Source organism: Anomaloglossus baeobatrachus, chromosome 7, assembly GCF_048569485.1.
Source record: "Anomaloglossus baeobatrachus isolate aAnoBae1 chromosome 7, aAnoBae1.hap1, whole genome shotgun sequence".
NCBI lineage: Eukaryota > Metazoa > Chordata > Amphibia > Anura > Aromobatidae > Anomaloglossus > Anomaloglossus baeobatrachus.
The window spans coordinates 69,329,401-69,355,761 of NC_134359.1; the positions used below are offsets into that span (position 1 = coordinate 69,329,401).

Below are 26,361 nucleotides of genomic sequence, written 5' to 3' on the forward strand. Positions count from 1 at the left end.
CAAGCAGCTTAGCAGGGATGCTGCAGCCAGCGCTGATCCAGAGAAAAACGCTGAGAAAATGGCGCCGGAGCGAGGAGAGGGGGCGGGACCTGCTCTGAGAGCGGGATCTGGAGGGCCAAGGAGATTTACAGGGGAGGGGACATGTACTCAGAGAGGAGTGTCCCTCCCCTGTGCCGAACGGCCGCTGGGCGGAGCCGCACTGTCCCTCTGCATGATTGACATGCGAGGGCAGTGAAATCGAAAGTAGGGCTCCGGCGAAGCCAGGGCCTAAATTTAAGCGATGCGGCCGGCGCGCAGGCACCATCGGCGCGGTTCTCAGGCGACAGCCAGAGAACCGGCCGGAAATGTCACAAAAGATACACAGCACACTCTCCCACCATAATAAAGTACCGGGACCCCCCGAATATAAACGTCTCAGGTACTTACCTTGCTGAGACGCAGGGTTCCAAGTCCCTGGGGATGAGTGCTCCGTCCAGCAGGATCCTGAAGGGCTGCGGATGGAGACCGGTCTCCTGCAAAGCAAGGAGAACCGTGCTGGCTCCCACTTCAAGCCAGAGCCCGAGGGATGGTGAAGGAGCGCGGCATGTAAGGCTCCAGCCTTGTAAATCAACCTTAACAGCACCGCCGACACAGTGGGGTGAGAAGGGACATGCCGGGAGTCCAGGCTTGGACCCGCTTTTCTTCAAAAACTTTCCAAAAATGAAAAATCAGATGAAAATGCATGTGTGGATGTATGCCTCCTGAACACAAAGCAATGAACTGGCTAGATCTGGTTATCCAGGGGGTGTATATGCTCAGAGGGAGGAGTTACACTTTTTAGTGTAGTACTTTGTGTGTCCTCCGGAGGCAGAAGCTATACACCCAATGTCTGGGTCTCCCATAGGAACGATAAAGAAATCTTCTGTAAAAGATGCTCGAGTCCCCCATTGACATCAATTATAGTCAGGTACTCAAGTCACGTCCATCTAAATATCCAACTGCTTTTTCCAAGCACTCAAGCATGGTAGTGCTCGCTCATCACTAGTTACCAGTACTGAGCACCAGAGCATGGTAGTGCCCGCTCATCACTAGTTACCAGTACCGAGCTTGGTAGTGCTCGCTCATCACTAGTTACGAGCACCCGAGCATGGTAGTGCTCGCTCACCAATAGTTACAAGTACTGAGCACTCAAGCATAGTCATACTCTCTCATCACTAGTCATTTTAGAAGACAATGGGTAATCTCCATTCACAGGCCATTTATGGCCCACAATGTCAATTCCTCTGTCCCTTGGGTAGATTCCCATAGAGTGTAGTGCTTGGGCCGCCGGCCTCACTTTGCCGGCCGCCGGTCTTTTTGTTCCTCCCTAGACTAAAATCATTGGCAAGCAGCATTTACTACTGAACGTTGCAGTGCACCCAAAGGATTATGTCCTGACATTGGCCCCTAGACACCATAGCTGAGTGACATGGCCCTTGTCCCATTCATTGTCAATAGGACTGATGAACAAAGCCAAGTACAGTGCTGAGTTTTTTCACACACTCCCAAAGAAAGTGAATGGAGAGGAGGTGGAGAATGGGCACCTCAGCGCCATAGAGGACGGGGCTTGCAGAGCCCTGATGTCGGGATCGCTGGGGGTCCCAGCAGTCAGAGACCCAGTAATCATTAAATAGTTCTCTATCCCAGGGATAGGGAATAACGTGTGACTTTGGGAACAATCCCTCGTACAGTGGCTGCTGGAAATCTTTTTTGTGCTTGCATGCGCTTCCTTCATGTTTGTCCATACATTATTATATTATTATACATGTCGCTCCCCCTCCATATAATCTGTATGGGTGATAAAAATAGATTTGGAACACTACACATTGGAAACAGAAGATACAAAACACTAATCACTAAAACTACAGCCTAAAATGTGCCGATTTTTATAGAAACAGCCACATCCAGTGGTAAGTCTCACCCCCTCCCCATACTGGCTTGCTTTGCACTATGATTACAGCTGGAGTCCCGAGGGTGAACTGTTCAATGTCATTTTTGATATTAATGGGATAGATCATGCTCTGCCAAGAAAAAAAAAAGGAGAATCGAGCAATCTTCAGAGCCCATATAAAGGCACCTGACCATAGGGCTTTTACACTTGCCAGCTAACTATTGTGACTAATATCCTGCCTTACTCACAAAACCGGGACATTCATTCTAATAATATAAAATTTGACTTTTAGAACAAAACATTTAAAAGTGTTACGATATTATACATAAAAAAGTATAAAATACAAAAGAAACCAAGGATGTAACAAAAGGAGAACACAGAATGTGGAACGTGACAGCGTATATTATAGTCTGCAGAATACAGATTGCCATAGAGCCGCTCTACAGCCTAAACACACAGAGAAGGAAAATCCTCACTGTGCTGCTGGATACAATGCTCACGTCTGCCGTCCGCAGGGGCCGATACATTGATCAGGTAAAAGCAGATTCCCAGAACTCAGCAGCTGATCATGACAAATAGGAAGATGGATCGGAAATTGATGGAGAACTCTGACGTCCTCTATCTCCCTTGGAGTCAAAATAAGTCATAAAAAAAAAGAAAAGAAAAAAATGGGGTCCATCTTATACTTCAGTGTTGTCTTACCGGAGGAGGGCGGCAGCAGTGGTGGAGCGGGGTTCACAGGAGGTAGTGGCTGTGCTGGCAGCGGGTCAGTGGTGGCAGCAGGTCAGTGGTGGCAGTGGAAGCTGCGGTGGTTGTGTGGTGGAGCACGCCGGTGCGGTGAGTGTCCCAGTGTGAGTCCCAGTGAGTGAGTGTCCCAGTGAGTGTCTCTCATCCAAGAGCTCCATCTGTGCACACGCTGACTCCTGGTGCAAACATTTGAAGCCGGGACTGCGGACAAACTAGGACACCCACCACACAGCCACCCAGAGTGGCAGCCAGCAGGCCGCCCGCCCACCCGCACAGAGAGACAGCCGGCCACCGGCACCCTGACGACCGGCCGCCCGGACAGGCACCCTGCCAGCCGCCCGCACGCATGGACAGGCACCCTGCCAGCCGCCCGCACGCATGGACAGGCACCCTGCCAGCCGCCCGCACGCATAGACAGGCACCCTGCCAGCCGCCCGCACGCATGGACAGGCACCCTGCCGGCCGCCTACACGTACCGACAGGCACGAGCACAGACAGCCCCCCGCCTACTCACCTCTCGGTAAGCTATATTCAGATTTTAAGACGCACACCCTCATTTTCCTTCCAAATTTTTGGGAGGAAAAGTGCGTCTTATAATCCGAAAAATACGGTAATACAAGGTTGCTAAAACTAAAGCGGGCTTTACACACTGCGACATCGCTAGCAATTGCTAGCGATGTCGAGCGCGATAGCATCCGCCCCCGTCGTACATGCGATATCTGGTGATCGCTGCCGTAGCGAACATTATCGCTACGGCAGCTTCACACGCACTTACCTGCTCGGCGACGTCGCTGTGACCGCCGAACAATCCCTCCTTCAAGGGGGATGTGTGTTCCCCGTCACCGCGACGTCAATAAGCGGCCGCCCAATAGAAGCGGAGGGGCGGAGATGAGCGGTACGTAACATCCCGCCCACCTCCTTCCTTCCGCATTGCTGGTGGACGCAGGTAAGGAGAGGTTTGTCGTTCCTGGGGTGTCACACACAGCGATGTGTGCTTCTGCAGGAACGACAAACAACATCGTACCTGCAGCAGGAGCGACATTATGGAAAGGAGCGACGTGTCGCTCCTAGGGTTTACACGCTGCGATGTCGGTAACGGCGCCATATGTGCGTCACTAACGACGTGACCCCGACGATATATCATTTCCGATGTCACAACGTGTAAAGCCGCCTTAAGAATTAGAGCGTGTTTGCCCATCACGTGACCAAAGAAAATCAAATATTTTGTGTCACCAGTGAATACATTCTATAGGAAAAAACATGCCAAGGAAGAGCAGCTCCAAACCCACAGCAACCAGATCCACACTTTTATTTTTTGTTAAATGGTCTTTGCAAAATGCAAACAACCTCCTGGCAACCATGGAAAACATCTCCACTTTTTCTTTGGATTATTCTTTTTTTTTTTCTTAAAGCTTCCCCTGTGTTTAATCAAAGGCTGAAGAGTAAGAGCTTTAGTATCAAAGCGAGGTTGGCGAAAATGTAGAATCCTACGGTTAATGAGAGGAAGATAATACTGTTAACAGTTGCAAACATTTAACATTCTTTGAGAAGAAATGTATCAGTTTGTGATAGTATTATGGGGTGTAAAAGTTAGAAGAAAACCCCCAAACTAAAACACAAGGGACGATGGACATGACCAGGTTTATCAACAATTATAGTACAAATTAAAGGGAACCCATCAGGTGCAATATGCAGTGATAAGATAACCACGAGCAGTTCTGGGTGTATATTGCTAATCCCTGCCTAACCGTTCCTGTATACACTGGCATAGATAAAGAGATCTTTAGAGAAAGTATTTCTAAAGATTTTATATCGTATACTAAAGAGCGAGGGGACTAGTCCCTTGGGCGTTAGTTCCCCATGCCAGTCGCCCCCATTAGCATGTTAGTACGCCCCTGTGGGCCCCTGTGGCTGTGCTAACATGCTAATGAATGTGCAGCATCAGAGGATGATCTCACTCACCTCTTCGCCGCCATCGCGTCCGACGCTGGGTTTCGGCTCAGTGTGCATGATCCCGGAGTTAGGCGGGCTTTGCACACTGCGACATCGCAGCCCGATGCTGCGATGCCGAGTGCGATAGTGCCCGCCCCCGTCGCAGCAGCGATATGTGGTGATAGCTGGCGTAGCGAAAATTATCGCTACGCCAGCTTCACACACACACTCACCTGCCGTGCGACGTCCCTGTGGCCGGCGACCCGCCTCCTTGTTAAGGGGGCGGGTCGTGCGGCGTCACTGTGACGTCACACGGCAGGCGGCCAATCGGAGCGGAGGGGCGGAGATGAGCAGGATGTAAACATCCTGCCCATCTCTTTCCTTCCGCATATCCTACGGAAGCCGCAGTGAGGCCGGTAGGAGATGTTCCTCGCTCCTGCGGCTTCACACACAGCGATGTGTGCTGCCGCAGGAGCGAGGAACAACATCGGACCGTCGCGTCAGCGTAATCATGGATTACGCCGACGCTGCACCGATGATACGATAACGACGCTTTTGCGCTCGTTAATCGTATCATCTAGGCTTTACACACTGCGATGTCGCATGCGATGCCGGAAGTGCGTCATTTTCAATTTGACCCCACCGACATCGCACCTGCGATGTCGCAGTGTGCAAAGCCCGCCTTAGGGTCATGCGCACTACTTCAGTTTAAAGCCAGGAGGCATACACCCAGCTTCATAGTGCGCATCACTAGACATGAGTGAACCCAAGGTTCGGTCTTCATACTGAACACAGACTTTTCCCAAAACACAGGGTTCGGATTCGGAGCTCAAGCGCTTTATGTATGCAAACCACACTCGTTAGTAGTACTGTGCTTGGACACTCGGTGCTCAGCCTAGTGCGAGGCGCTTGCAGTGTTTGAACGGTTCACTCTGGGAGTAACAATAGCGTGATCGGATGTAGTGTACACCCAAAAAAGGTTCCGCTTATGGCTGGCAGCATTTAGACAGAGAGCCGAACTACCCAATTTGTGACCTCCATTGGGGTTTAGGTCAAGTCTAAGTCCCAAACCGAACTTAAGTCCGGCTGAACCCAACTTCCACGGGTTCGCTCATCTCTATTCATCACCAAATTGCCCCTGCATCATGGAGAGAAGATGACCTTGGAGGATGTTTAGATCCCTTTCTTTAATCAGGACCACGTTCTAAGGCAAAATTGTGAGTGACCCCCATCCATGTATGAAATGTAACCCTACACATGAATGATTTCAAGATGCTTTACTGTTGGCTTGACAAAGGACTTCGCACTCCCCTTTTCTTCTCCACACAATCATTCCTCCAAATGTCTCAAATAGTCTTAAGAGGGGGTTCACCACAGAAAATAACTTGGCCGGAAGTGCAGGGACTGGTCCACAGAGAACTGGGGTAAAGTTATTTTTTCTCATGAGAACACCCCTTCAGACTTTATAAGACATCTAGAAGTATGATTGTCCGGAGAAGAAAAGGTGAGTGCCCAGAAGGATCCTGTTTCATGGCAACAGTAGAACAGAAGAGCAGCGGGCCATGCCAATTGTTCCTGTGTATGGGCGACCCAGGAGAGGTTGATGTTGACTATGGCCAGCATCTATCTAATGTGTAGGAGGACCTTCGTTTGCCCTTGTAGACTTCTACGCAGTGAATTATCTCTTAGAAGATGGAAAGAACAGTTGGGAGTCATTAGGACAGGTCCTTCTCTGCCCACATCATCTGTCTGGAGACGGCCTACACCTAAAGCCTGCTTTACACGTTACGATTTTGCATACGATATCGTATGCGATCGTAACCGCCCCCATCGTATGTGCGGCACGTTCAATTTGTTGATCGTGTTGCACAAACGATTCTTTCCCGTCACACGTACTTACCCGTCCATACGACCTCGATGTGGGCGGCGAACGTCCACTTCCTGGAGTGGGAGGGACGGTCGGCGTCACCGCGACGTCACGCGGCAGCCGGCCAATAGAAGCGGAGGGGCGGAGATAAGTGGGACGTAAACATCCCGCCCACCTCCTTCCTTCCGCATAGCCGGCTGGGAGCCGCGGGACGCAGGTAAGATCCGTTCATCGTTCCCGGGGTGTCACACACTGCGATGTGTGCTAGCCCGGGTACAATGAACAACCTGACGTTCAATTTTTAGGAATTGAACGACGTGCATGTGATGAACGTTTTACCGTTCAATCGCAATCGCACGTAGTTGTTACACGCTACAATGTACCTTACGATGCCGGATGTGCGTCACTTACGACATGACCCCGCCGACACATCGTAAGATATATTGTAGCGTGTAAAGCAGCCTTTAGACAGATGACCAACTTTTCTCTAACGTTACTCTACCGAAGCAAAACCTCGAATTTTACCATAAAAAGTTATTCTCTTCGGCAGAACGATTGAAAAAAGTCATATGATGAAACAAGAGCACATTGTGTATTAGCTTAAGTCATCAATAGTGGGGGTTTCCATCTTTTACCATCGGTTCTCCCCCCCCAGGATTCCTTTTATCTACATGTATCCGGAGAACTCCTTAACTAATTCTTCCTTATTTATACTGACCTCAATTTTTATTTCCACTGTTGCCAAAACACTTTGGTGCTGGCCTTGCCCACGGTACAAACTATATACAAATATATTCCTGTGTACATATCAATTGAATATGAATAGAAAAAAAATGTTTTAGGAAAAATATCTTGACAGGTTAATATTACACTGTCATCCTGGATTTATGAAGAATAATCGCTGCCAAACAGGAGTCCACCAAGTCCGGTTTTAACCAAGTTAAAAGGAGACAACAGTGATCTGAAAAGACGTTCTAGGAAGCTGGACGTGACCGGTGCTAAAGTTCCCGCTAATTTATTAATGTCAGAGGTAAAAGTCACCTTGGGATGCTGAGCAGGTAGTCCAGGGTGACGCTCAGCTCATCCATATTTGTCTGTTCGGAGCACAATGGGATTGTCAGAATGAGGCCGCTTCTTCTGTCCTTTCCGCCTGTAGAGAGAATGCACAACGTTAGCAGCAGGAAGGTGCCCTTTGAGTCTCGCAAGGTTCTGCTAGAAAAGAAAAGAAGAGCCTGGCCTCAAACCAAAGGAAAAGTTATAAGGAAAAGGCATGAGGGTCCTAATGCATAATTCATGACATAATAAGGAGAAAAACTATAAAAGCTGAACAGTTTCTGAGTGTATGACAGCAATAACCATATCCAATTAAGAGAAAGGCATCATAATAGGAATATAGACGCCATGGACATTCTAATCTTCTGTTCACCCTATTTTAAAAGCACAGAATAAATCCCAATTCCTTAGAAGAGGCCGTCTTGTGAAAGACAATTGCTTTTCCATTATTAGTAATTGCCAAAACAGACATTTTTGTCATATATTGCATTTTTCAGATTATAAAGCCCTGTGCGCACTAGAAAATGGAATTTTCCTAAGAAAATTCCGCAGCCTCTGAAAGATTACCATACCTGCGGTAAAAAAACGCAGCAAACGGCACCTGAAAACCGCATGCAGCTTTACCGCGGTTTGCCACGATTTTTCCGCAGGTTGTTCCCTGCGGGTTTTTACCATTATCTATGGCAATACTGCAGGTACCTGTGGAAAAGAAGTGACATGCATATTCTTTTTGCTGCAGAAAGTCTGCAGCAAAACCTGTGGGTGAAAAAAACGCAGTGTGCGCACACCTTTTTGTTTACCATAGGTTTTGCTGGGAAAGGACTGCAGAAAGGTTATGAACATTTTCTGCGGCAATTCATGCAGCAAAACCGTGGCATAAACCGCAGCGGGGCTGGCGACATGGCTCTGCTCTGTGCGGGGCTGATGACGTGGCTCTGAGGTTGCTATGGGGTTAACATACCATGTCTTTCTGTTTAGAAGACAAGCAAGTTGACATATTGCAATCAACTTCCAACTGGTTAGAAGACCCTATAGGTGTTTATTCATACTCATAAACCACCATAAAATCCTTTGCCTGACTAATGTTTCACCTTTCACCTTTAATCTGGCTTCTTCTGGGGCACAATTTAATTTTAATAACCACGGCTCCATTAGTGTATTAGGATACTTTCCCTTCATAATAGGGCGAGTTGCGTACGAAGAAACACCATTACAGATCCTATAATTTAGTCTGGAGTTGATGCCCACCCGCACGCTTGTTATACTCCTAACCACAAAAAATAATGTGCTAAATCCAAGAACGGAGGTCTGGTGCTAACAACTGGAAGTGGTTGGTGTGAAATGTCAATTCTGCTGCTTCGGAAAGAAGAGATTGTTTCTGGTTATTTTATATCAGGATCCACTGTGAAGCACAACGAATATACTTAAAGGGAACCTGTTAGGTATAAGCTGTGGCCACCACCATTGGGCTCTTATATACAGCATTCTAACATGCTGTATATAAGAGCCCAGGCTGCTGTGTAGAACATAAAAATCACTTTATAATACTCACCTAAATGGTCTCGGCAGTGGAGTTGGGTCATATGGGCGTCTCTGTTCTCCGGTGCCAGCGTCTCAGTTTTTGGCCATCTTTGTTGTCCTTCTTCTGAAGCGTCCTACGTCATCCACACTCACCGGCATTGAGGTCCTGCACAGTCGCACTGTGATCTGCCCTCAGCAGGGCAGATAAAAGTATTGTAGTGCGCCTGCGCGGGACCGACGAGTGTGTATGACATAGGGCGCGTCATGCACACAGGCTTCAGAAAGAGGACGAAGATGGCCAAATGAAGAGGTATAATGGTATAGTTTCTCCTGATCTAAGCACTCTGGCAATAAAAGGAAAACTGGAAACCGGTCGTCACAAGCTTGGTACTGTACAATTACCCCGCATCTATAATGAGACTGTTACCGGACCAGAGTGCCAGCCGGTTTATCATCACAGAAGAGTCAGGGAATATACTCCGTCCACAAGGGCTTTGAGGACTGGGACACAGTTTGAATTCTTCCTGAAAGGCATCTGAAATAATGCCAGCGTCTCACACTCTGGCCCGATGAATAGAATAAAAATCCTCATAAAACAACAATTGCAGGTGCAAGTGAACCGGCATGGAAAGAAATGTGGCATCCAGCCTTGGCGCAATCACACCGCAGCCGCTGCCAGAGCTCATTCCTTTGTGATGGTGCGAAGTTCATAAAATAAAGCAAAGAGAACGCTTGGATGCCAAACAGTAATTTGGATGGCCACAGATGGGCTGAAAACCACACGCCGGTATGTTACACCGTACAATTATACGGTGCAGCAAAGCTCGATTTATAGGTTTTTTTGGGAACTACACTTGGCTACGGGACTTTCAAATTAATAATCGGCCATTGTTATTACAGTCACCAAGAGCCGTCTACCGTCCTAAATGGATTGTTTAATGGTCAGTCACAGCGAAAATTTCCTGTTATTTTGCATGTGGATGGTTTTGTTTAGCCAAAATGATCAAATACCACTAAAAAAAAAAAAAAAATGTCTTACATTTTCGAAAAGGAAATCGGATAGCCTTATTAGGCTGTGTTCACACATAAAAACCACAGTATATTTAGATAAAACAGCCCGGTGCACAGAAGAGAGGGAAACTCAGTCCCTACAATATCCACTCCCTCGTGTGCCCTACCTAGCCGTGGCGGTTGGCACCCTGAAGATACGATGTGGCGCCCCCACTCACCGACGACTGTCCCTACTATGACCCTGTGAACCCCTATAATCAAGGATAAAGTGCAGTGCGCAATTATAAAGTGATATGTGGAATGTGTTCACACATGGCATCTTTTACTGCATTTTTGGTGCATTTTTGAGGTCACAAAGATGCACCTAACTGCATGCATTTCCTTCCCCCAGCAAAGTCTATGAGATTCCTATTTTGCTGTCCACACCGGGCATCTTTTTTGGCTGCGTTTTTGAAGATGCAGCATCTCAATTCTTTTTGCGTTTTTGAGCCCTTCCAAGTCAGTAGATTGTACTTAAAAAATGCATTGGGCAAAACGCGGTAAAAACACAGCAAAACGAATGCGGTTTTTAGGGCCAAAACCGCTGCATCTTTGTGGTTAAGAAAAAATGCAGTGCGTGAACATAGACTTAATGACGTAAAAACCAATTCCAGGAGGGTAATGCAAATTAAAATGAAGTTGCTACCATAGCGTATGAGGGTATTCCCATCCCAGTAAGGTTAGGTTCACATTTCTGTCAATTTGTATGAGTCACAATCCGCGGCTCTGGTAAACAACGGAATCCGTTTGGCGGATTCCGTTGTTTCCCATAGACTTGTATTAGTGGCGGATTGCGACTGATGACCTTGTGTTGCATCCGCTGCGCGGTGGTTAGTCGTTTTTGGACTGACCGCCAGGCGGAAACAATGCAGAATGTAACGCTTTTTGGGCCGTCAAAATTAAAGCACCGCGCAGGAATCCGTCGCAAAACGTCACGCTTGTATTGTTTGTCTATGGTGCTGGATTCCGTCGTAATCCAGCGCTGGATTCCGTCATGCTCTACTGAGCATGCTCAGCATGTTTGGAACACCCAACTGGGCTGTCCCAAACACAAACGGATCATGATGGATCTGCCAAAAAACGGACGCACAGCGGATGTAATGGACGCTACGGATCAGTTTTTTCACAGGATTCCTGTGAATGGAATCCTGTGAAAAACACATCCGTTGCGTCAGTTGACATCTAAAAAACGACGGATCCGTCGCTGACGGACCTGACTGATTTAAAACAACGGAAATGTGAACCTAGCCTTAGTGATGGCATATCGCTAGGCTAAACTGTAACATAATAAATGTGTGGAGTTCTAACATTTGGGACTACCCACCGATAGTGAGACTAGATGGGCAGTAGCACTGGTTTAGTGCTTTGCCCTCTTCCAGTTTTTCGGTGCACACACATACTTCAGGCAGTACCATTTGGTCAACGCCGATGCGTGCACAGTAGGTAGCCGGAGGGAAAACCAGTGACAAGGAGGCAGTACAGCACTTCTTTGTCAGGATCAACGGGAATCCTCCAGTGGATCATTACCGTATTTTTCGGACTACAAGACACACTTTTTTTCCCCAAAGGTTTTGGGGAAAGTGGGGAGGTGCGTCTTCTAGTTCAATGGCTTCAGGGAAGGGGGGTGCGGTGGTGGTGGAGCGGGTCATCGGCGGCATGAGCAGGCTGTAGCAGCACCTACCGTGACCATGTGAGCACACTCCTTAGCCTCATTTCATATGCACTACATCCCAACGCCCATCATCTCTCAGCCCTGAAGCCAGCGCTGAGAGGTGGGTGGGATGATGGGCAGGGGGTGTGGGCATACTAAACAGCCGGCCCACGTGATCATCCCTGGCAACTATAGCCTTGAGTGAACATGTGTGGCTATATTCACTGCCCCCCGCGTATCATCAGCGCGGGGGGCAGTGAATAAGTATATTCACAGGTCACCGTTCTCTGCAGCATTGCAATGTCCTCCTGTCTGCCAGCCCCTTGATGCGTGTGGAGAGCAGTGCGCACAGCGATGACGTCAAGGCTGGCTCCACACAGGTCAGCGGCGCTGCTGCTGACACAGACAAGAGGACTAGCGATGCTGCGTGGAGTGAGGAAAGGTGAGTATAAACGTTTGTTTTTATGTGTGCCGCAGGATGCAGGCCATATACCAGGATGAGGGCATATTCCAGGATGGGAACACATACCAGGATGGGGGTATTTATCAGGATGAGGGTATAATCAGAAAGGGGTACAATGTATGGGGATAATGGGATAATATATAAGGCAGGAGGATCATTACCAGGATGGGGTATCTTAGTAGAGAATTTGGGGACATTACCCCCATAACAGTGTCAGCAGCAGATCCTCGCCCCATAACAGTGTGTCATGACCACATTTTCTGCTTAAAATTTTATTTTCCAATTTTCCTCCTCTAAAACCGGGGTGCGTCTTATACGAAAAATACGGTAAGTGATGTCTTGTCTTGGCAATCATCTGCTATGACTTACGATGAACACTGCTTTAATTTTTTTAGGCTATTCTAAGTTATCATCGCTAATTAGTGTGGACCTAATGCTGAATGAATGCAATAAGCTCCTTAAAAAGGGGCTTCCTTGGGAAAACCAGTTATCACCTATCCAAAGGTCATACATGAGTAATATACCTTCAATAAACCCATGTGATGAGGTAGTCAATAGTGATGAGCAAGCACTTCATACTCGGGTGTTCAGTTCTTGTAACGAGCAGATGGACACTCGGATGGGCGCGATTCTAGTATCGAGTATAATAGAGGTCAATAGGGAACTCAAAATCTTCCACAAAAATGCTCGAGTTCCCCATTAACTTCCATTATACTCGGTACTCGATACGCAGACATCTGAGCAACCATCTACCCGTTACGAGTGCCAAGCATCAGAGCATAGTAGCGCTCCTCATCTCTAGTAGTCATACATGCAGAACACCATTCCTTTTGAGATGAATGTTGTCAGAATCCCCGAGGCGAGACACCTTGGGATTGGTGAAAGGTTATCCTTTGAATAACATCTTTAACTTAACACTTTTAAGACAACTCCAATCTATGATTAAGATATTGTGCAAATTTCTGGAACTAATGCTTAAAAGGGGTGTTCCACTACACAACATAGTGTGGAAACGTCGATGTAAAGCTCATAAAGAAAACGTTTCTCAAATATATTGTGTAGTCAATTGTGCCTGAGTGGCGCTATTGCGGTCCGCTCATCCCCACATGGGGATGAAGGATGACCTCTGAGATCCGGTGATGTCGCGTCAACTTCCAGTTGACCCAACATCACCGAGGCCGGCCCCAGTCTCCCTGAGTGACTGGGCTGTTGGTGGCATTTTCCTGCTCGTAACAGCCCAGCATCTTGCACGGTCTCTCTTCTTTATTGTAGAGCGCCGCAAGCAGGAGTGATGCTGCACTGTGACAAGCGGCAAAACTCTACCCACAGCCCACTCAGGGAGACTGGAGTCGGCCTCAGTGATGTTACGTCAACTGATAGTTGATGTGACATCACCGGATCTCAGACGTCATAAAGCCCGGGGGTTATGTAATGGGGATGAGCGGAGCACAATAGCGGCCGCTCAGAGGCACTATTGCCAACACAAAGCATTTAAGAAAAGACTTCTTTATGAGCTTTACATCGAAGTGTGGCCACTATACTGTGTAACGAATCACCTCTAAGGGTAGGGGCAGAAAGCTGGATTTTTGGACCGCGTGCAATCTGACAAAATATTGAATCGTGCACGGAACAATATTAATCTATGGGGCTGAGCACATCAGAATTTTAGCTCGGATACTGCTTGTCCGAGGAAATAATCGCTGCATGTCCAGGGTTGATAGGATATTCGGAGGGCACTCGGCCATACAAGTCAACGAGTGTATGGAAATCATCGGATTGGGCGCGGATGACATCTCCGAGCACATTCCAATGATTTCCACGGACTGGAGAAGATGGAGATATTTTGTTCTCAATCTTCCCCGCACAGTGTGCTTCTATTCTCACAGCCAAAAAAATAGGATCACACTATGCTAAGACTCAGGTCAATATCTGATCAGAGTGTCATTTCCATTATCGGCCCGATTCGCTCAGATGAGAGAATCTGCGACCGTCTGCTCTTGCCCTACTAAGGCGCCGCTCACATCAACAGTATTTAGCCGCAGGGCTGGATCCATTGCAGATGCGTTCCAGCTCAATTCGCCTCCAATGGAATCGCAGGCAAGATGTGTGATGCACGTGAGCGCATCCCGCCGCAACTCCATTGGAAATGAACCGAACCAAAACGCAACTGCAACGGATCCGGCCCTGCGGCAAAATAACGCTGATATGAGCGGCGCCTAAGTATATTAAGTAAACCGCCTAATGAAGTGTAATTTGTTTTCTACCTTGTTCCATTTATTAAAATAGTTACAAAAAATTAATGTAAAGCACTTACTGGAAAAAAAAAAGGGAATTTTCCAATTTCCTTTGTTCTTTTTGGAGCATAAAAATCAGTCAAAGATGGCGGCTGCTGTCAAGTACCGTGACGCGACTAAGCCTGTGCATCACATTATAGAAAATCAAGAGCAATTTTGCATAGGACTAATTAGACCATGCCTAAGTTAATTCATTTGACTCATCGAGAGACATGATTTAATTTAAAATATCTCCGGCAATCTGTTTGGATAAGGGATGAAGCCGGTCTACCTTTTGATGAAAAAGCTAAAATTAGCTTTACCTTCATTGGTAAAAAAAATAAATAAATAAAATCTGGAATTAATTAGAACGAGGGCTATGAGCTTCCATTTAACAGGCCCTCAATTTAACCAGCAACGTCAAGACCTCTCCAGAATCCGAATCACAAGCTGTTGATGCGCAATCCTCGGAGGATTAGACCTTCTGGCTAAACACAAAGCAGCATTTATTGTCGAAATGTAATTACGTAAAAGAATGCAACTGCACTTAATAATGAGCGTTACCTGAATGAATCACATGGAGAGGACGGGCAATAAACTTAACAGAAGCACAAGCTGTTGATCATTTCAGATCGCCTATCTTTATAGAGCTTCTGTCCGTTAAAGGGGAAGACCGAGCAGGAAGCGGCAACGATAAAATAGAAGATAATGATAAAAAAATGATAAAAGTTAAAAATACAAATGTAAAAATCCCCTAACACTGATACCATACAGAGGCCTCCAAATCCCTAAAGGGAACCGGTCACCATGTTTTTCCCTTAAGAGACGCGACCACCACCAATGAGCTCTTATATACAGCATTTCAGAATACTGTATATACGGTAAAAGCCTGGCCACTCTGTATAATACTCACCTAGGGGGCTGTCCGGTATGATGGTTGACACTGCTCTCGCTCCGGCCCTCCTCCATCTTATGTGACCGCTGTCCTCCTTCTCAGGCCCGTGTGGATGACGTGTCCTACGTCATCCACACAGTGTTCTACATTGCATTCCTGCGCATGCACACTTTGATCTGCCTGTCTGAGGGCAGAGCAAGATACTGTAACGCACAGGTGCAAGAAAATGTTAAAGACAGCCCGCGCATGCACACTACAATACTTTGATCTGCCCTGAGCCGGACAGATCAAAGTAAGCATGTGCAGGAGCGCAATGGAGGCCTCTGTGTGGATGACTTAGGATGGGTCATCCACATGGGCCTGCGAAGGAGGTTGGCGATAGTGCAAGATGGAGGAGGTGCCTGACCGAGAGCAGTGATGTCCATCGGACTGGACCACCCCCTAGGCGAGTATAATAAAGGTCTTTTTTACATTCCACAGAGCGGCCTGGGCTCTTATATACAGTATTCTAGAACACCATATAAGGACTCACTGGTGGTAGTCGTAGCTCATAAGGAAAAAAACAAGGTAACAAGTTCCCTTTAAGACTGGCCTTTTGCACACCACACTTAATGAATCGTGCACTAGACAGCAGCATTTAACTGGTTAAACAGCAGCAATTTGAGCCAGCTCTTGTTGCCTGAGGCCACAGCAAGCACCTGGCTACTCCATGACGGATATATATGTCATGGAGCACGAAAGGGGTTAACTAAAAATTGTGACGTATTAGGTGCAAATTTTGGCATGTTTTTAGGGTGTCAGTGGAATTTTCAAAATGCATAATACTTTAGGTATGACACTTGGATGGAATACTGTGCCGTAAGCGGGACCTAAGAAATGTAGGGGGCTGCTGTGATCCACTCCTTACACCTATTATATCTGGTCACACTGCGCCTACTGTCGACTATCTGACGATTTTACATTGATGATTTGGGCTGAGTTCACATGTAGACTGAATGGACACTGGCGCTCACAGGCGAAGGATAGTGGGGTGGGTGGATGAACTGACTGAAAAAAACGGAATAGGTAGCGTATACCTCAGGGAATTAGAATAGGGTTAGGGTTGGACTCTGGTGACAGAAGGGTAACTAATCGGAAGCCGCAGGTAGTAGACTGGTTCCGCATGTATCCTGTCTGGAAGTGGTAATTCACTAAAATGGATCGATGGCAAAAAAAAATAATAAATAAATAAATTGTGCAAATCCAACTTTATCCATTTTGGAAAAAATTGATTTTTGCAGGATCCGTTTTTTCAACATGGAAGTCTATGGAAAACAGATCAGTGTTTCCCTGAAAATAAGCCTGTGATGACATGGACTGTCATTGCCTAGCATGTGTTAAGTTTCTTAAAATTCAGACATGATGATAGTTTGTTTATAAACGGGGGATAAGCCCCTCATTGTTTCTACAAGACTCTTAGGGGTACTTCACACACAGCGAGATCGCTGCTGAGATCGCTGCTGAGTCACGTTTTTTGTGACCTCATTAGCGATCTCGCTGTGTGTGACACTGAGCAGTGATCTGGCCCCTGCTGTGAGATCGCTGCTCGTTACACACAGCCCTGGTTCGTTTTTTTATTGTTGCTCTCCCGCTGATAAGCACACATCGCTGTGTGTGACAGCGAGAGAGCAACAATCCTGAATATGAAGGGAGCAGGAGCCGGCGTCTGACAGCCTGCGGTAAGCTGTAACCAAGGTAAACAAGGTGGTTACCCGATATTTACCTTTGTCACCAGCCTCCGCAGCTCTCACGCTGCCAGTGCCGGCTCCTGCTCCCTGCACACGCTAAGTTAAGCGGTGTGAGCTGGTAACTAAGGTAAACATCGGGTAACCAAACCCAATGTTTACCTTAGTTACCAGTGTCCGCAGCTTCCAGACGCCGGCTCCGTGCAAGCGCAGCGTCGCTTGCACGTCGCTGCTGGCTGGGGGCTGGTCACTGGTCGCTGGTGAGATCTGCCTGTATGACAGCTCACCAGCGACCATGTAGCGATGCAGCAGCAATCCTGACCAGGTCAGATCGCTGGTCGGATCGCTGCTGCATCGTGAAGGTACCCTTAGGAGTCTAGTGTTAAAGTTCTTGTTGACTCATGTAATTGCCTTGGCCAGTGAAGATCAGACACCCAGACAAATCAATTATGCAAACCTCCCATTGTATTACTATGTGCATTGCTAGATATGATGTAACTTAGCTGTCTCTCCCTCGCCTCTGCCATAGACCATTACCACTAGGGATATTATGTATACGGCTTGAAATCTAGCCAATAAGAGCCCAGTCTTATCCACCAATCGTGAAGACCCCAATGGTCTGAATGGAGAGCTCAGGGGTATAAGAAGGAGGACTGTCCATTGCCTGGTGAGACTCTTGCTACATGATACCAAGCTAGGCTCTGCGGATCCGATTGGCAATCCATAACAGTGCCTGGATTATAATACTACATGGACTTCAGCATCAAATGCAAGGATTCCGCTGAGATATCAAGGACTACCTAAGGAAGGAATCCAGCTTGGGACAATCCCGTCACCTGACTACAGGCTTTGCGGCCCTCAGCCAGCTTCCTAAATCCGGCATTATTTCATTCTCGGTGGGTGCCTGCCAAAAGCGGGGTGCTGCTGGTTTAGAGTAAGTAGCCCTGGAAGCTCTGAGGCACGGACATTCTAATCCCTGGTGAGCCAGTGGAAGGGTGAGAAACTGTAGCCGGTTGCATTCTGTGGTTTTGCTGGTTATGTGCCATATGTCGTTAATTGTTTGGGGATCCAATAAAGTCTTAATATTGTGACAAGCCATGGAGAAAAAGACATGGATCGCACATCCCAAAAATACATTGATCTAAAAGCCGCTAGGCAAAAATTTAAATAGAACATGAGGTTCTTAGTTACCATTCTGATCAGACTGTATTAAGCCCACTGCCACGTCACGGCGAACCTCTTGAGTGGGTCCCTAATCTAAAGCCTTTATGGTGCGGCACTGTGCGCCAACCACTGCCGCAGCGACAAAGCAACAGCAAGGCAAGCGACCTGGCGCCTCACAGCACCCATGCTGCAAGGCAAAGCCCCCAAGGCTCCAGGCCGCACTGCCCCACCGTCACGACATCACCACAACAGCGGCCACCGCACAGCACCAACACACAGTGAGAGAAGCTGCGCACTCACCTCCCACCGGCTCCCATGTGTAAACTGGGAGCAAAAAAGGCTGACCCCTCTTGCAGTCTCCTGCTGATTAAAAACACCTGTGTGCTGGTGCTGTGTGGTGGCTGCTGTTGTGGTGGTGTGGTGTCGGTGGGGCGGGGCGGCCTGGAGCCTTGGGGGCTTTGCCTTGCAGCATGGGTGCTGTGAGGCACCGGGTCGCCCGCCTTGCTGGCGCTTTGTCGCTGCGGCGGTGGTCAGTGCACGGTGCCACACAAAAAGGTCAGGTTAGGGACCCACTCAAGAGGTTTGCCGTGACGTGGCAGTGGGCTTAATACAATCTGATCAGAATGGTAACAAAAGAACCTCATGTTCTATTTAATTTTTTGCCTAGCGGCTTTAGATCATTGTATTTTTGGGATGTGCGATCCATGTCTTTTTCTTCATAGTATGGTCTTAATATTGTGATTCCCTCATCCTGTGTTATCTGAGTAGTGTTCCGCCCACGGTTAATGAGGTCGTGCGTTCAGTTGGGATGAGCCCTGGGCCATGCTGTCTTTCTAAGGGCGGCCGGGTCAGCGGATGAGAACACCCACTGACCACCGTGTCTCCACAAATCCCTACCCAAAAGAGGGTAACGGCGTGTATTTCTATGCAGCTGTCACTGTCAGCTCAGGAGAGACACTCAGGATTGTGGGGCAAAGCTCAGGAATCGGGGGCTCAAATATAAGACACCCCCTAAAAATAAGCCCTAGTGCATTTTTCAAAGAAGAAAAGAATATAAGCCTGTGTCTTATTTTCTGGGATACGCGTTATATACCATACCTTTCTTCTTGCATTAGTAAAAGATCCATTGTTTGCTTACTAGATCAGTTTCAAATGGAAGATAAACAGCAATCCGTTAACGGATCAGTTTGCTGTAGACTCTAATCTTAAAAAAACGGATTTTGCAAAAATCTATTTTTTTAAAGTGGACAAGAAAGTTGTGTTTGCAGAACTTTTTTGCCAACGGATCTGTTCTAACGAATGATTACTGGACATGTGATCTCAACTTTATCCAGTCCTGGACAAACCCAATAACCCATTGTTGTGCTGATCCCTAAGGAAGTATGCACACCAGTGACTATGTAAGGGGAATATATGAAAAGCAGAAACTGCTGTGTGAATACTGACTTGAAAAATCCAATAGCTATATGCAAGAGTGAAAATGTGAAAAATGGAATCTGCATTACTGCCATGAACATATGAATCAAGAGAAATTTAGCTACTGAATTGATCAATGCAACAGAGCCCCAACACTACGCCAAAGTATTTCTCTACGTTGGGGTCCCTAGCTTGTGTGTGTCCTCTCATGCAGTTAAAAAACTTACCGTGTATGGGAGGCTGAGACCCAGGCTATATATATGTATAATGTGGACTGGCAATAGGTGTGGTGGGGCCGGGTTCACAAACGAAAGACTACAAAGTCAGTCCACATGATACGTATATATAGCCTGGGTCTCAGCTTCCCATACACGGTAAGTTTTTTAACTGCATGAGAGGACACACACAAGCTAGGGACCCCAACGTAGAGAAATACTTTGGCGTAGTGTTGGGGCTCTGTTGCATTGATCAATTCAGTAGCTAAATTTCTCTTTATTCATATGTTCATGGCAGTAATGCAGATTCCATTTTTCACATTTTCATTCTTACATATAGCTATTGGATTTTTCATGTCAGTATTCACACAGCAGTTTCTGCTATTACATGTATTCCCCTTACATAGTCACTGGTGTGCATACCTTATCTCCATATAGTGTAGATTTTTTAGGTTTTTTGCACCCAGTTCAGACTCAGAATTGGTGTTCCAGACGTTATTTCTTAATTGATCCCTAAGGCAGTGCCCTAAAAACAGAGGAGAAATGTCGGCGTAGCACTGAAATGTACATTTTATACACACGGATCTATTGCTGTACAAACCAGTAAACACCAGTAGATTGGCCGCAGGCACATCCCATTTATTTGCAAATTACATGGCTAGAATATATTAAAAAAAAAAACTGCTCAGTGCAAATATTCCATGGATTACTTTTAAGCAAAACCCAGTTTATTTCATGTGTGGGCGGCACGGTGGCTCAGTGGTTAGCACTACAGCCTTGCAGCGCTGGGGTCCTGGGTTCAAATCCCACCAAGGACACTATCTGCAAGGAGTTTGTATGTTCTCCCCGTGTTTGCGTGGGTTTCCTCCGGGTACTCCGGTTTCCTCCCACACTCCAAAGACATACTGATAGGGACTCTAGATTGTGAGCCCCAATGGGGACAGTGTTACCAATGTATGTAAAGCACTGTGGAATTAACAGCGCTATATAAATGAATAAAATTATTATTATTATTATTATTATGTGACTCCACTGCTAAATATTTCCATTGATCCTATTTCTTATAATGTGGAAAGAAACCAGAGTCACAGAGTGATAGACTATTAAATCTCATAATGGATGTAGATTGGTAACATTGGGGGGGGGTCTTATTGCAATGATTTCAGGACGTGTAGTTGGACGTCAATAGCTTTAAATGAATGAAATGGAAAATGTTTTACTCATTTATAGAATCATTGTAACAAATATTTCCAGTGTGATTCAGAGCATTGTACCTCCGGGGAGGCTTGCATGGCCACGGCCTCTAATAGCCTTGATTGATTATGTCTCTCCCGAGTGCTCCCAGTCACCTCCCTTTGCCCACAGTCCATATTTCCACTGGAAAAAATAGCATAAAGCAAGTCTGCAAGCCGGGGACATAGCTAAATGATATTACGGTCTAATGAAGGTTCTGTCCTACAGACAAAATACTTCAATCAAGGATTATCCAGCGGAAATAACACAGGGACTGGGGAAACACTGAGCACTGGGTCCTCTGTGCGCCTTCTCCATACACTGCACGATCAGCCATCTATAAAGCGTCCACCGTGTTTGCCGGTAGCATGGCAATTCCTTTGTAGCGGCTATAATGATGGGACCACTGCCGATTGCATATGTTAGTGGTTCTAGTAATAGGTCAGCATATAACGGTGTACTTAGTACATACATTTACTACTGAGTCCGTAAACCTCTGCGGACTGGGTGCTCAGTACTTTCAGCTAGTAATGTGCGAGCACTATCTTGCTCGGGTGCTTTGTACTTGTAATTAGTGATGAGCGGGAACTACAAGTTACGAGTACTGAGCCCTGAGCATGATAGTGCCCGCTCATCACTAGTTACGAGTACTGAGCACCAGAGCATGGTAGTGCCCGCTCATCACTAGTTACGAGTACTGAGCACCAGAGCATGGTAGTGCCCGCTCATCACTAGTTACGAGTACTGAGCACCAGAGCATGGTAGTGCCCGCTCATCACTAGTTACTAGTACTGAGCACCAGAGCATGGTAGTGCCCGCTCATCACTAGTTACTAGTACTGAGCACCAGAGCATGGTAGTGCCCGCTCATCACTAGTTACTAGTACTGAGCACCAGAGCATGGTAGTGCCCGCTCATCACTAGTTACTAGTACTGAGCACCAGAGCATGGTAGTGCCCGCTCATCACTAGTTACTAGTACTGAGCACCAGAGCATGGTAGTGCCCGCTCATCACTAGTTACGAGTACTGAGCACCAGAGCATGGTAGTGCCCGCTCATCACTAGTTACTAGTACTGAGCACCAGAGCATGGTAGTGCCCGCTCATCACTAGTTACGAGTACTGAGCACCAGAACATGGTAGTGCCCGTTCATCACTAGTTACAAGTACTGAGCACCAGAGCATGGTAGTGGCCGCTCATCACTAGTTACGAGTACTGAGCACCAGAGCATGGTAGTGCCCGCTCATCACTAGTTACTAGTACTGAGCACCAGAGCATGGTAGTGCCCGCTCATCACTAGTTACTAGTACTGAGCACCAGAGCATGGTAGTGCCCGCTCATCACTAGTTACTAGTACTGAGCACCAGAGCATGGTAGTGCCCGCTCATCACTAGTTACGAGTACTGAGCACCAGAGCATGGTAGTGCCCGCTCATCACTAGTTACTAGTACTGAGCACCAGAGCATGGTAGTGCCCGCTCATCACTAGTTACGAGTACTGAGCACCAGAACATGGTAGTGCCCGTTCATCACTAGTTACAAGTACTGAGCACCAGAGCATGGTAGTGCCCGCTCATCACTAGTTACTAGTACTGAGCACCAGAGCATGGTAGTGCCCGCTCATCACTAGTTACTAGTACTGAGCACCAGAGCATGGTAGTGCTCACTCATCACTAGTTACCAGTACTGAGCACCCGAGCATGGTAGTGGCCGCTCATCACTAGTTACGAGTACTGAGCACCAGAACATGGTAGTGGCCGCTCATCACTAGTTACAAGTACTGAGAACCAGAGCATGGTAGTGGCCGCTCATCACTAGTTACGAGAACCGAGTACCCGAGCATGGTAGTGCCCACTCATCACTAGTTACAAGTACTGAGCACCAGAGCATGGTAGTGGCCGCTCATCACTAGTTACGAGAACCGAGTACCCGAGCATGGTAGTGCCCGCTCATCACTAGTTACGAGTACTGAGCACCAGAGCATGGTAGTGCCCGCTCATCACTAGTTACAAGTACTGAGCACCAGAGCATGGTAGTGCCCGCTCATCACTAGTTACGAGAACCGAGTACCCGAGCATGGTAGTGCCCGCTCATCACTAGTTACAAGTACTGAGCACCAGAGCATGGTAGTGGCCGCTCATCACTAGTTACGAGAACCGAGTACCCGAGCATGGTAGTGCCCGCTCATCACTAGTTACCTGTACTGAGCACCAGAGCATGGTAGTGCCCGCTCATCACTAGTTACCTGTACTGAGCACCAGAGCATGGTAGTGCTCGCTCATCACTAGTTACCTGTACTGAGCACCAGAGCATGGTAGTGCCCGCTCATCACTAGTTACCTGTACTGAGCACCAGAGCATGGTAGTGCCCGCTCATCACTAGTTACGAATACTGAGCATGGTAGTGCCCGCTCATCACTACTTACGAGTACCAAGCACCCGAGCATGGTAGTGCCCGCTCATCACTACTTACGAGTACTGAGCACCAGAGCATGGTAGTGCCCACTCATCACTACTTACGAGTACTGAGCACCTGAGCATGGTAGTGCCCGCTCATCACTAGTTATGAGTACCAAGCACCCGAGCATGGTAGTGCCCGCTCATCACTAGTTACCAGTACAGAGCACCAGAGCATGGTAGTGCCCGCTCATCACTAGTTACGAGTACTGAGCACCCGAGCATGGTAGTGGTCCCTCATCACTAGTTATGAGTACTGAGCACCCGAGCATGGTAGTGCTCGCTCATCACTAGTTACGAGTACTGAGCACCCGAGCATGGTAGTGCCCGCTCATCACTAGTTATGAGTACTGAGCACCCGAGCATGGTAGTGCTCACTCATCACTAGTTACGAGTACTGAGCACCCGAGCATGGTAGTGCCCGCTCATCACTAGTTATGAGTACTGAGCACCAGAGCATGGTAGTGCCCGCTCATCACTAGTTACCAGTACAGAGCACCAGAGCATGGTGGTGCCCGCTCATCACTAGTTACGAGTACTGAGCACCCGAGCATGGTAGTGGTCCCTCATCACTAGTTATGAGTACTGAGCACCTGAGCATGGTAGTGCTCGCTCATCACTAGTTACGAGTACTGAGCACCCGAGCATAGTAGTGCTCGCTCATCACTAGTTACGAGTACTGAGCACCCGAGCATGGTAGTGCTTGCTCATCACTAGTTACGAGTACTGAGCACCAGAGCATGGTAGTGCCCGCCCATCACTAGTTACGAGTACTGAGCACCCGAGCATGGTAGTGCTCGCTCATCACTAGTTACCAGTACTGAACACACGAGCATGGTAGTGCCCGCCCATCACTAGTTACGACTACTGAGCACCCGAGCATGGTAGTGCCCGCCCATCACTAGTTACGAGTACTGAGCACCCGAGCATGGTAGTGCTCGCTTATCACTAGTTACGATTACTGAGCACCCGAGCATGGTAGTGCCCGCCCATCACTAGTTACGACTACTGAGCACCCGAGCATGGTAGTGCCCGCCCATCACTAGTTACGACTACTGAGCACCCGAGCATGGTAGTGCCCGCTCATCACCAATACTTACTTTAATAACTCATGCATCAATAACATATCATTTCAAAGTAAGTACTCCAGCCTAATCTGGTCTAAAATATCCGTATAATAATGTGTGCAGTTTGTAAAGTAATAAAAAAGGTAGATCATTTTGACATCACCAAACAATGAAGATAAATGGCTCTCGTCATTAGTTCTCACAAGACGCTCCCAACAAGGACTGCAAGCTTGACACATCCCCTGTACAGAGACCACAAGGATCATTATCTTGCGCAGTGATATACCACAGGTGATTCTTAAATGGGCTGTTAGGACACTTTATTCTATATACATTTTCATATTACAAAAAGCTATACAAGTATTCTTTACCCTTTACAGGTCCAGCTCTGAGTCTTTGCAGTGCGCCAGTCTTCATTTGGCATAAGTATTGATAATACTGCAGCCAATCTCTGAGCTCGGGGGCTCGTACCTTCTGAGCTCGGGGGCTCGTACCTTCTGAGCTCGGGGGCTCGTACCTTCTGAGCTCGGGGGCTCGTACCTTCTGAGCTCGGGGGCTCGTACCTTCTGAGCTCGGGGGCTCGTACCTTCTGAGCTCGGGGGCTCGTACCTTCTGAGCTCGGGGGCTCGTACCTTCTGAGCTCGGGGGCTCGTACCTTCTGAGCTCAGGGGCTCAGTGATTGGCTGCCACGCTGTTGACTTGTGGTCACTGCTGCAGCCAAACAACAGAGATCGGGCCTGTAGCGGAGAGCTGTCGCTGGACCTGGGGAGGGCAAGTAGTACTCAGTTTGCTTTTTCTTATAACCATCTCTACATACGGCTTTAAGTTTTTCAAAAGAGGACAACCCCCTTTAAACCCAGTTGTCAGTGTTAGCTGTAATCATGTCGATATGAAGCCACTGAGCAGAGGCAATCTGCCGGAAGCTTTTGTAGCAGAGCACTTGGCTGGATTGTTAATTATGCTGTGTCTAGTGTATAAAAAAAACCCTCTGCCACTTCATCAACAATCTGCTATTCTCCTCTGCAGAAGACTCTGTATTTCATTAGCTGAACCACCTGAGACACGGTATAAAAGGCTGCAGTTAGCCGCATTTTACCGAAGACATCATGGCGAAACACCAGTTTATACGCCCACAATTTGTAAATGATTTCAGGTTTGTTCCTTCCATAGAGAACAAAGCATTGAGTCTCGCACGGACGAGTCCTCACCTGTTTCCACATTTGCCATGTGCCACCAACCAGTCCAAGTGTCCCCAATGCCCAGAGTGGTGGTGGGTATATTCCATATTTACAAAAGTTTAAATTACCTGCTTACATTTATTATTCTCTATGTACTGCTAAGTTTACCCACAAAGAAAGCAGACACCCCCTAAAAGAATTGCACGCACCAGACCCCAAACAATTAGAGTTGGCAGGTGAATGGGCTCTCACATACCAATATTCGTCGCAGTCAGTTTACTCTGCGTTCTACAGCAGTTGGCTCCCCCTGGTGACTGGTAGCAGTATCACTCGTGTGGAATTTTACCGGTACCCAATCTGTTTGTGAGAGCTGCAGTGCAGCTGGAATGGCGAGGGAGCTGACAGCAACACAGATCTCTGTGTGAGAGCCCATCTACAATCAACACTTTCCAACTGTAATTGTTTGAGGCCTAGTGAGTGCAATTTTCTTTTTCTTTTTTTGGGGGTGGGGGGTGTCTGCTTTCTTTTGAAGATGTCCATGTTCTTTGA

At 47.5% G+C, this 26,361-nt stretch overlaps 1 protein-coding gene across 1 annotated transcript in view; it reads right to left on the minus strand.

Moving 5' to 3' along the window:
- Positions 1-26,361, minus strand: part of SESTD1 (SEC14 and spectrin domain containing 1) — a 228,432-nt gene that overhangs the window by 137,465 nt on the left and 64,606 nt on the right. Inside the window, exon 3 of the mRNA XM_075317402.1 lies at positions 7,497-7,605. Within this exon, the coding sequence (XP_075173517.1) occupies positions 7,497-7,605 (109 nt within the window). The remainder of the gene's footprint in view (positions 1-7,496; positions 7,606-26,361) is intronic.